At 41.2% G+C, this 12,189-nt stretch overlaps 1 protein-coding gene across 1 annotated transcript in view; it reads right to left on the bottom strand.

Moving 5' to 3' along the window:
- Positions 1-12,189, bottom strand: part of CSMD1 (CUB and Sushi multiple domains 1) — a 1,946,356-nt gene that overhangs the window by 167,963 nt on the left and 1,766,204 nt on the right. The window contains exons 47-48 of the mRNA XM_054023823.1: positions 6,657-6,845; positions 4,833-4,979 (exon numbers count right to left, since the gene is read on the bottom strand). Of these exons, the coding sequence (XP_053879798.1) occupies positions 4,833-4,979; positions 6,657-6,845 (336 nt within the window). The remainder of the gene's footprint in view (positions 1-4,832; positions 4,980-6,656; positions 6,846-12,189) is intronic.

Here is a 12,189-nt window from a genome sequence, read left to right as displayed (position 1 = left end):
GGGCAGACCCGCCGATGGGGGGAAGAGAGGGCAAAGGTGGCAATTGCCCAGGGGCCTGGGCGATTTTAAAGGGCACTTTTCCTTCCCGCCCTTGCTCTGTGCCGCTCCTGAAAGTGGCCAGCACATCCCTGCGGCCCCTGGGGAGGGGGTCTCCGTGCGCTGCCCACAGCCCGAGTGCTGATTCTGCAGCTCCCATTGGCCAAGAACTGTGGCCAATAGGAGCTGTGGGGGGGGGGTGCCTGCGCGCAGAGGTGAGTGGAGACCCCCTGGGTCCCCCACATAGGAGCTACTGCCAGAGGGGTGGGCTGGTCGCTTTCAGGAACCACCCGAGGTAAGCACCGACCCCCTGACCTCCTCCTGCACCCCAACTCCTGCCCCAGCCTAGAGCCCGTACCCCACCTTAGTTGGCATGTTTTGTTTTATTTGTTTAGTAATCTGCTTTGTTCTGTATGCTACCTCTTTAACCACTTAAAATCTCCCTTTTATAGTTAATAAACATTTCTTGATTATAATATAATCCAGTTTGTTCAATTCATAATTCAGGGGGGAGGGAGGGGTAAGAGGCTGTGCATACCTTTCTCCACATTGAGGGACGAGGCGGATTTCATAATATACCTTTGGGTCTGCACTCCAAGGGAGGTGGGCACCTGACTCCTGGGGCAACTCCCTTAAGTCTTCCCAGAGCTGATCTCAGTGTCTGTGTCATTCTGCAGTTGGGTGTGGCCCTGCCTGTGTGCATGCTGGAGGATGCTTAAGACTCTGGCTCAGCAAGACAGGTAAAAAGGGGGTCCACACTGGCAGAACAGGTGGGCTCAGTGGTATCTCAGCTCATCATGTGGCATCTTAATGGCGGGGGAGCAACCCGTCACATCTCTCACCAACAAAAGTTGGTTCAATAAAAGATATCACCTCACCCACCTTGTCTCAACCAGGAAAATGACTGCCTCGCTTGTCAAACTGCAATGCTCTATGACACATCACCAGTCAACCAATGCATGGACAGCAGCAGCATGGGAATACACTGGTCTGCATTTGCAATATCATACATTTTCTGTCACGTAATATAATCTCTTGCTGGATCATTTAAAACATTTAGGCTGAGATTTTCAATGCTGCCCCAGGATTTAGATGCAAAATTCCCAAATAAAATTAATTTGAATTGAGTGTCAAAATCACTTAGGTCATTTTGTAAATCCCAGCATCAGAGAAGGGGAGGGGTGGGGCGGGGGCAGGGTTGGGGCAAGGTTGGGGCAGGGGTAGGGGCAGGGCAAAGGTCTTTGGGTTTGCACGATTAGACAGCTGGCAACCCTACTGGGCGGGCATGTGGAAGCCCTGCCATGCCGGAAGAGCACGCACAGTAATGCAGCCAGCAGCTCACTGGGCACCAGCCAGCGCAGACGCAGCACCGTCCAAATGTCAGGTGGACTGCGTCCACGCGGGCGCGGCTTGTGCGTGTGTGGGGGCCCATTCACACTTCTGCCCCTGGGCCCAGAATTGCTGTTGGCGGGCCTGGGCTAGGGGCAAGTAACTACTGCTATGCAGATCCTTCCTTCCTGTGCCCCTCGTTGTAGAGGAATCAGTGGGCTGAAGCAGCCTTTGGTGAATGTCAGCACAGCAGTTCTGTGGCTTGTTAAGTGATCATAGAATCATAGAAAAATAGGGTTGGAAGCGACGTCAGGAGGTCATGTAGTCCAACCCCCTGCTCAAAGAAGGACCAATCCCCAACTAAATCATCCTAGCCAGGCTTTGTCAAGCCAGCCCTTAAAAACCTCTAAGGATGGAAATTCCACCACCTTCCTAGGTAACCCACACCAGTGCTTCACCACCCTCCTAGTGAAATAGTTTTTCCTAATATCCAACCTAGACCTCCCCCACTGCAACTTGAGACCATTGCTCCTTGTTCTTTCATCTGCTGAGCTCTATCTTCTTTGGAACCCCCCTTCAGGTAATTGAAAGCTGCTATCAAATCCCGCCTCATTCTTCAATTCTGTAGCCTAAATAAGCCCAGTTCTCTCAACCTATCCTCATAAATCTTGTGCCCCAGCCCTCTAATCATTTTTGTTGCCCTCTGCTGAACTCTCTCCAATTGATCCACATATTTTCTGTAGTGGGGGGCCCAAAACTGGACACAATACTCCAGATGTGGCTCCACCAGTGTCAAATAGAGGGGAATAATCACTTTCCTCGATCTGCTGGCAATGCTCCTACTAATGCAGCCCAAAATGCCATTAGCCTTCTTAGCAACAAGGGCACACTCTTGACTCATATCCAGTTTCTCATTTCTGTAATCCCCCCCAATAACCACCACTGAATAATAGCTATTCAGTACCCAGTCAGGGAAGGATTGCCCCACAGTTTAGATCTATATAACAAAAACCCTGTAGAGGAAAGTAGCAGCAGAGCTCATCCACTATTCACCCCATACCCATTAGTTAGCTCCATACGTGACATGGTAATCTAATTACTGTGGCTTAGGATTCCTTCCCTCAGCCCTGTTATGTTTCAATACCTTTTAGGACAAGCACATCATTTTGTTCAGGATTTGTTCAACTGGTATTTTTGCTAATGTTATAATTCAATACCCCTTTATCTCATAACTCTGTGAATCATCATCTTGTAATTTACATCACGTTTTACATACAGTATATTCAGACAGCAAAGAACAGATACTTTTTTTCTTTCTCTCTCTGCCTCACTTTCTTGATCCGTAAAATTAGGATATTACTACTTACCCTCGTCAGTAAAGCACTGAGATCCTCAGATGAAATTACTATTGTGACCGAATGCACCCTGTATTCACACTCTACACACTATTGTAATTGTTGTACAAAATATGCCTTGTGAAGTATCATTTGAAAACTAATGACTCACTGGTCAATAATATCATGGTGAAGTGTATGTAGCAACATTATATGTAAAGTTACAAACATAAGCTGAAATTATGACTGAAGTGTGTTTACCAGACAAGTCTGGGATGGGGGTAAACCAGTTTCTTAAAGACAAAAGACAAGCTAACATTTCTAGCTAGGTGTCTTCAAAGCTGACTGGCAATCACCAATAAAAAAAAACCACATGAAACCTCTTTCACCACAAGACTCCATATCTCTGTCCTAATAGCGGGAAGGAACTTTAGGGATAACCCTCAGAAAATGCATTTCAAAGGGTGACTGGATTGTCCGGCTATACTGAAAGAAGTATAAGAGACACCTGATATGGATTTAACCAGGCTGCAACTTTATTATTAGATGTCTGGGACTACCCGGCAGATTCAAGTGTACAGTACAGGTAACCCCATGTTTATTCTGTAATCACCCGGGGGGTTCCACCAGCTCCCCCTCTTTTCCAGCCAAGTCCATCCAGCACATCTATTGGCAGAACCTTATCATACATGGGGGGCTTTTACCAGCTCCCCCTCTTTTTCCATCCAGGTCCCTCCAGCAAATCCATTGCCAGGATCTTATTATCCACCCCCTCCTCTCATAGGAGGGGTAAGGTGGGCTATCCAAAAGGGCGTTTGTCTCCCTGCCATTCCAACCATACGAGCCCCAAACCCCACACCGTTCCATTGCTTTAACTAGCACCTCCTTTTAAAGTCCTTTACCAGGCCATATATCTGGTCACTGGATGCCTTCCCTACAGAGTATATGTACTGGACATCTGCCACAAGGAGGCACCAGCAATTAGCTTGGCTGCCTAACCTCCCTAGACCCAGTTGAGTTCTCATCTTCCAATGGCCTATTGTATAGCAGCCCAAAGCCTGCTGCGTGGAGAAAAGGGTTTCCAACGTCAGGGCTTGCACCTTTAAAGCCTTCCACCATTACATTCCCAGGGGGTGAGTCAGTGCTGCAAAGCCGACCACCATCCACCTTTTTGCAGCAGTTTGACCTTGTGCCATGCTCCCTCCTTCCCGCCATAAAGCACTACTGCATTCCTCCAGCGAGCCTGGACAATGTGCCCCTCCCCCCCCACACACACACTTTAGGTGTGGTGCGGTCAATTTAAAATGAAGGCAAAAACAACACAGGTTCTCTCTCCCTCTCTCTCCTAAGAAGAGGAAGAAACTTTTTGAGGGGATCCTGATCAGATGATTTGGTCAGCCCTGTTGCTGGGAACCCCCACATGGGAAGGATTTTAGATCGAACTAGGTCTAGTTTGTTAAGTTTTAGGTACTATAAATCATTTAATCTTCACTTCTCTTATAACCATTTCTGACTTCAATGCCTTATACTGTCCAATTATCACTTAAAATCTCCCTCTTTGTAGTTAAATAAACTTATTTTATTTTTAAACAAAACTAATTCAGTGTTATGTTTAAACTCAACTGTTTGGGTAACTCCAGTTAAGAATCAAACTGTTGAATATTGACCCCTTAACAAGGGCAATGGATATCTATTATCTGAGCTGTCCAGGTGAGGCTGGACAGTGCAGAACATCCTTTGTGTGGGAAAATTCAGAAATGGGAGTGTCTTGGAGTCACCCTGCAAATGGTAACCATGGCTGGTGGAAGCCAGAGTGTGACCAGAATGTTGCTGGCTGGTTGCAGCTATACACAGACACTTGGTGTGAGCTGCATGCTGGATGGTTATTTATGAGGGGCCCAGTTGGGAGCTACAGCAGAAAAGCATTGAGAGGCACCAAAGATTGCAGGGCTGGTGGTGATACATCCCCTTGCTAGTCTGGACTGTACCCTGGAATGCGACAACTATATCATGCAAGATTTACTATTTTCAGAGAAGCAGTCAGTTACAGCCAACTAGATGTGAATATTTTAAGTCTTAATTACTTTGTATAAACAAAGTATAATTTAATCCAAGCATATAACAGTTACTAACCTGAGTAACGTATCTTGAATCCCTTCTTATTGGTTGCATGGTCAGTTGACCAGCGAAGATATAGCTGATTATTTCTGCTTGTGAAGTTTAGTTGTCCAGTATGATTTCCACTTAAAGAAACCAACAAAGGGTTTTGCCCAGAAGAACCTTTACAATCAGGAAAAGTGAATGTTAATTTAAAAAAAATGTAGCTCTTCTGTAATGAGATACAGACTAGTGACAAAGACTTTTGAGCTAAGCTTGATGCCTCTAATACTCAAACTAGAGCTTTAATGAAAGAAAATGATCCCAAATCTTCCCTGGTACAACTCCACTGACTTCAGTGGAGTTAAACCAGAGATGAATTTAGTCAAAAGCGATTTTACATCACAAAAGATATGCTAGAAAATATGTCTAAGACTGGTGATTGGTAAAAATATTATCTCTTCCCCTAGATTTAGTACCAATACTTGGATTCATTTAAAACTTAATGCATGAGTAAATAAGAAAGAATTACACCAGGAGCATTAAGCAATCTAAATAGTATTTTTTTAAAAAGAAAACAAACACATTGCTCAAGCCACTGGGGAAGTTCCAGGGAAAGCTGTGGCTGTTCTCTAATCTGGAAGATGTGTGCTGAGTAGTGAGGAGACAGGGAGAATCTTAATAGCTTTCCCTCACTAATTACTTCTTTGACCTCTCAGAGCCAGGGAAGCTTATAGAGAGAAAACTGGCAATTTGAAAAGATTGCAAAATTTTGTTTTTACAATAAACCATTGTAGATTGCTAATGAATATTTTTATAACTGTAGATCTTAAAAGATCAATTGATAAAGGAAAAAAGAGTGTCCAAATTATATTTACAACAAGACACTTCAAACCATTTGATAATGATTAATATCCTTTTGGGTATCCTGGTAACATGATGAAAATATGCCCAAAGTGTACATTAATCAGTTGTACCATGCAGTCTTCTTGCTTAATAAGGGTAGACATGATAATAGTCTCCAAATACATAAAAGTATGTTATGATGTGGTTTTGGACCAGTTGCTCTCATTAGTCAATGACAACAGAATAAGTATTAATCATCTTAAACTGCAGCAGGAAAAAATTAGTTTAGAAACGAGAGGAAAATGTTATGAGACCAGCCAATAGAATAAGGTAATAAAGGGCTGTGAAATCATCTTTACTAGATGTACTCAAGACTCGTGATACACATTCTGCTCCAATATAAAGAGAATGGACTGGATGTCTGATTAGAGAGCACTTGGACTGTAAATAATTCTATGAATATAAACATATGGTATTTCAATCCAAGAGAATTGCCTCACCAGGAATGGCAACATTACAAAGATAACGTGCTAAATTCTGTGCTCAGATGCCCACATGTGATTTGCAAGAGTTGCATGTGATTTCTCAGCACAGGATTTGGCCCAAGAATAGTAAAACAGCTCTCTATCTAAACTATTATCTAAACTCAGGTGGCAATAATCTATGGTAAAATTTATGGGAATCGAATGGCACACTTTTTTTTTTCAAAAGCTAGGTTCATAATGAAACCATATAATCATTTATCAAATTTCTTTAAAGAGATATTAAACTGTCCACTCAGGTTTCCATTTTTTACATTAATCTAATAGGACTGGCCTAACAATTAATCAGCTGCTTTTTCAAAAATACTGTAATTGAAAACAACCCTGGGTACCAAAGTTTAGATGTGAAGCAGAATAGTCATTTGGACATTCCAAACATATCGTTGTCTGATGGCACCACATTCTGGAAATTGAGTTTGTCTCATATCTATATTCATTGTTTGCATTCAGATGATAGTTAAATAACTCTTACCATCAAATATTTCCAATTCATCAAACTGTTTTTCACTCTGAAACATTTCTACAAAAATAGAGATGTTATAGCTTGGTTCAACTTTAATAGTCCAGGAGCAGGTCTGAGAATTGGGGTAGTTGCCTGGGTAACCTGGACTGAGGATCACTCCAGATGATTCTGTACGGATTTCATTTGCTGGACATTGTGCTAAAAAAAAAGAAAGAAAAAGAAAAGGAAAAAAAAATGAATACACCTTTTGACTTTTTACAACATTTACTATGTTTCAGAGGTATAAATGAAGACTTCGGCATCATTTTTCAATTTTTGGTGTCTTTAAATCATATTGTACTTATGCACTAAATGTGGTGATCCTTCACTCAATGCAGCCAATGGTAAAACTCCCATTAACAGATAGAGGAACAGGACTGGATCTGAACTCAGCACTCCGATTTATAAAACAAGCTAATAATAAGAATATATAGAAGAAAGATCTCAAGACACTCCTTACCCCAATGAGTTTACAATCAATTAGACCATATGTACCCAAGTGCTGATGTGACCACCCACATGTGTAATGTTTATCATCCAGATGTGTGTACATGTGTTCTACTTAAACTCTTATATTTGAAAATTTGGCTTGTCCCTTCCAACTGAGTTCTGAAGAATCAAATATTCATTTCTTTTTTTCTTTTTTTTTTGGAATGCAAAATTCAAGTCAGGTCAAATGATTACTATCCTAACATGCCCATTAGTCAAAAGAGATAAACTGGCAAGTCTAGCAATTTGTTGGCATGCAATGTTATTAAAGGAAATAAAGTGTAAATTCCTCAGACAATATATTTACCTTCAATTCAAGAGTAGTTTTATTCAGCCAAGTGTATATAATTCCCCCCCCGAGTTCTTTTAACTTTTAATTTTAAAGCATCACGTATGAGATTCACATATTTATCATCTCTTATAGATGACAAAGAATTACACTGATCTTAAATGTCTTTAAGGGCTTGTCTACACAAGGAAACTAGTGCACACTAAGCAAAGGTGTGAATTTTAATCGCACTAACTGCTCCATCCTAACTCTCCATGTGGACACTCTTACTGTACACTAAGAGTGCCCTCAGGTGGTTTAGCTTAGTACACTTCTAAAGTGCATTAAGCTAATGCACACAAAGACACTTTTAGTGTGCAGTAAGTGTGTCCACAGAGGGAGTTGCGTTGGAGTAGATAGTGCACACTAGCAACTCTGCACCAGCTACTGCAAGCTTTTCTCTGTTTAGACAAGCCCATAGTTTATGATCTAAATTTTGTCTCTGATTCAACTAGTCTCCTGTTGGTCAGTTTTTCTTTAATCTTTTGTCTCTCTGTCAGGAGGGATCTCTTTACATCTGCTGGTATCTATGTTCTGATTTTTTCCCCAATATTTCATAATACATTATATGCATTTTAACAATTGTGTGTGTTAGATTTACAAACATGTCTCCTGAAGGATTACCAAACATACCAGGAAACTGTCTGGCACAGTCCCTGAATGCTGACATAAATTAAAGGATATGGAAAAGGTGAATAATAAAACAAAGAAATAACAAATGAAAGGTGGAAACAAACAGTACAGAAAAAAACAATAAAATATACAGATGGCTATCAAAAGTAAACAACCAAAAAACGAGACTGGAATGGATTTTCATTGGCTCATTTTTATTAATTATTATTAACATTATTTATTACTTAACATTGTGACTAAGACCCCTAATCAAGGATTAAGATCCCATGTGCTAGGTGCTGTAAAAAGACAGAACAAAAAGACAGTCCCTACCCTAAAGTGTAAGACAAAAGAGAATAGATGGATACAAATAGTTAGAGGAGTACAAGGAAGCAATGAGAATTACTGGTCAGCATGATAGGCAGTGTCTTAGTAACTTCAGCAGCCTAGCTGTTATCAAGTTTTTTGTAGGCATCATGATAGAGGAGAGTTCTAAGGAGGGATTTGAAGGAGTAAAATGAAGTAGCTTTGTAGATGTTTATGGGGAGCTCCTCTCAAGTGTGAGTGGCAGCATAGGAGAAAGCATGATGGTGCTTGTTTAAAAAAATAGCAAGTGGGCAATAGAGGCTGGCATGGTGGTGGTAGTCTATATTTCAATAGTGAATGTCAGATGATAGGTCGGTGCAGATAGGTCAGGAAGGTCCTTAAAAGTTAAGACAATATCTTATGTTTGATATGATAGAGAAGGGGGAGACAGTGGAGGTATTCAAAAAAGAGGGATGATATGGTCAAAACAATGGGCTGGGAGAATGTTTCTTTGCCGCAGCATTCTGAATGGATATGAGTGGGACAAGTTTGTATTTGCCAAGGCCAGATAAAAGAATATTGTAGAAATCGAGATGTGATGAGAATCTGGGCAAGAGTTTTAGAGTGTGAATGGGTAATAAAGGCCATATCTTAGAAATGATATGCAGAAAGAATTAACAAGCTTTAGACATAGCTTGGATAGAGGACCTAGAGAAAGGTACAAGTGAAAGATGACACCCAGGCTATGGGCTTGACTGACAGGAAGGATGGTGGTGTTGTACACTGTGATTAGGAAAGGGTGCCTTGGAAGAGGGCTTGGGGGAAGATTATGAGCTCTCTTTTAACCACATTGAAGTTGAGCTGATGGCTATACCTCCACAAGTAGATATCAGAGAGACAATCTGAGAGTTTAGTTTGTACTGAGGGAGACAAGTCTGGAGCAGAGTGGTAGATCTGTGTGTCGTCAGCATAGAAATGATAGTTGAATTTATATTTGCAGTTGACATTACCCATAGATGAGGTGTAGAGGGAAAAGAGAATGGGACCAAGAACAGAGCTCTGTGGAGCCTGCACAGAAGGTTGGATGTGGGATGAGGAGGCTCCTCCAGAGAATATACTGAAGAAATAATTATAATGATAAGAGCAGAACCAAAAGAGGACAGAGTCACAGAAGTCAAGGAAGGAAAAGATTTTTAGAAGGAGAACTTGGTTGACTGTGCTGAAGGTCACTGACAAGTCAAGGAGGATGAGAATGGAGTACTGGTTCTGAGCTTTCTCTAGGAAGAGGTCATTAGAAACTTTGGTGAGAGTGGTTTAAATGGAATGCAATGGGTGGAAGCTGGATTGGAGACAGTTTAGGGTGAAACTGGAGAATAGAAACTCCAGACAGTGATTGTAAACAATACATTCAATGACATTAGAAAGGAAGGGGAGACAGGGTGATAGCTGGAGAGGCAAATGCAGTCAAGGGCTTTTTTTTTTTAAATATGGGAATAACTAAATCATGTTTGTATTGTGAATGCAAGATTAAGGAGAAGAGTAAAATATGGAATGAAAATGGGCATGAAGGAGATTAGGAGATGAGATAGAATGCGGTCACTGGGGCACATGGAGGGGTTAGAGGAGGACAGCAAATGAGAAACTTGCGTGTCTGTGACAGGGGACAAGAAAGAGGAGACAGTTGGAAGGGAAGGGAGAAGAGAAGGCAAGCTGAGGGGCGGGGGAAGGTCACATACTTGATACTTGCCTCTTCAGCTTGGGAGTGAAATCCTGGTCCCATGGAAGTTTACAGAAGTTCTGCCATTGACTTCAATGGGGTTAGGAGTTCACCCTGGGTTTTCCTCTAGGAATTAGCTTTAAACAGATTCAATTGACAGGGAAATAGGTTGTGTTATATAGGTCATGTCCAATCCGCACACTTTGTTCCAACCACCCAAGTTACTTCCAGAAAGCAGGTTGAGCCCATCTCCAGCAGTGCAAATGGAAAATAGAAGCCCAGGATTTCCACTCAGTTAATGCACCTAAAAGGTATAAGCATCCAAGTCTATCTCTTTCCTTTTCTAAATAGTGTGCCTGTACACTCTCAGGGTCCATGATTGTGACAAATCTCTGAGAGGTTGGCATACCTCCATCCATCTCCCAATATACTTCTTTTAGACACAGCCTGCCAGATTCCAAACTGCATAAGTAATATGGTAATATGTGTGCGCCTGGGTGGTACAGCATGGTTCTTTTCTGCTGGAATTTATATATAAATGTTTGGAAGCTTCTCTCCCTAAAAAATACCATAAATATTAGTATACTGAACTTTTTAAAACTTGCACTAGAAATTTAGCTTCAGCCCTTACAAACTAACTTCATTCACTACTGCACTGTCACAGCTTCTAGATCAGGTGCCTCCAATCACCTACCTCCTGGAGGGGTAAATGTTGGTCACCAATGCTTCACAATGTCTTCACGCACATGGGTTACATGATCCATCAGCCTACCTCACTGATATAGAGTCCTTCTCTGGATTTCTATATTAGTGAAGGAAATGAGTGGCTGTTGGGCCTACTCCGCTTTTTATGCCCTCACTGTAGGGGCACAACAACGTACAGCTCATATGGACACTGCTAAATACAGAATTCTGGGCTCAAGTGCAAGAGACACACACACCTATGGTGGAATCCATGTGGTCAAAGGCATCTCCAATAAATTTAACTTATTGTAAAGTGAATAACCTATCTTTTCTTCTAATTACTGTCTCTAAAGTGTTTTAGAAAGAAAGTTGTGGACAAATGTGTACAAAATATATATCTCTATTTGCACACCTAATTTTTAATATTTTACCTATTATTGCAGTAAATAAGCATGAAGATGACTTTGGATGGGTAATAGGTCATTTACATATGCCATTCCTGTGATCATGCTTGAAATCATAGTAATGAGTCATGCAAATTAGATGCACAATTTAATGTTCATTTTTGCAGATATACTCTGAAAATGTAGCTAATATATCAGTTTGATGTTACTTACTATATTTAATACTAGCTTAGGGGCCAGCCTGTGTCCTGCTGCTCTTGGGTGTTCAATGGGTGAAAGGGCAGATGAAGCCCCCTCCCTATGTGTTCCTGTGCAGTAAAGGGCTATAACTGAGCACAGGGATTGCTCCCTCAGTGCATTCACTCCTGGGATATAAAACACTCCAAAGATGGCAGAGTGGGATGAGAAGAAGGTGAAGCCAGTAACCACCTCCCCAAGTAATAACAGGCTCTGCATCATCCTTGTCTTAGAGCAGTGGTTCCCAAACTTTAACAACCAGTGATCCCCTTTCACTAAAATGTCAAGTCTCACAAACCCCCTCCTAAAAATGAATATTTCCAGGGATTTTCTACTTTACCTGAGTATAAATTATAAAAAGAAGTGATCTTGGAAATATAAAATGTGTTTTTATGACATGCTTTTTACACACTATTTATTATTATTATTTATCATTACAGTATTTTTATTACATTATGAAAACAGTAACACGCTTCCAAGATCTCACTTTCATAGCTTGTATCACTTTGAATAAGCCTGTTATAAGACAAGGCTCCTATGTTTCATCAAGGAGTATCAGATGTGAAACAGCATAAAGGTATTTAAGAAGCCAACTCAAAGAGTTCCTCCTACACAAGCATTCAGGTCTTGAGCAGTCCAGGCAAACAACGCACGTTACAACAAAGCTCAAACTAGTTCTTCATAATAATTTTAAAAACAATACTAGCTGCTTATTTATTTTAAAAA

This window comes from Malaclemys terrapin, chromosome 3, assembly GCF_027887155.1.
Source record: "Malaclemys terrapin pileata isolate rMalTer1 chromosome 3, rMalTer1.hap1, whole genome shotgun sequence".
Taxonomy (NCBI): Eukaryota; Metazoa; Chordata; order Testudines; family Emydidae; genus Malaclemys; species Malaclemys terrapin.
This window is presented reverse-complemented; position numbering and strand designations above follow the sequence as displayed.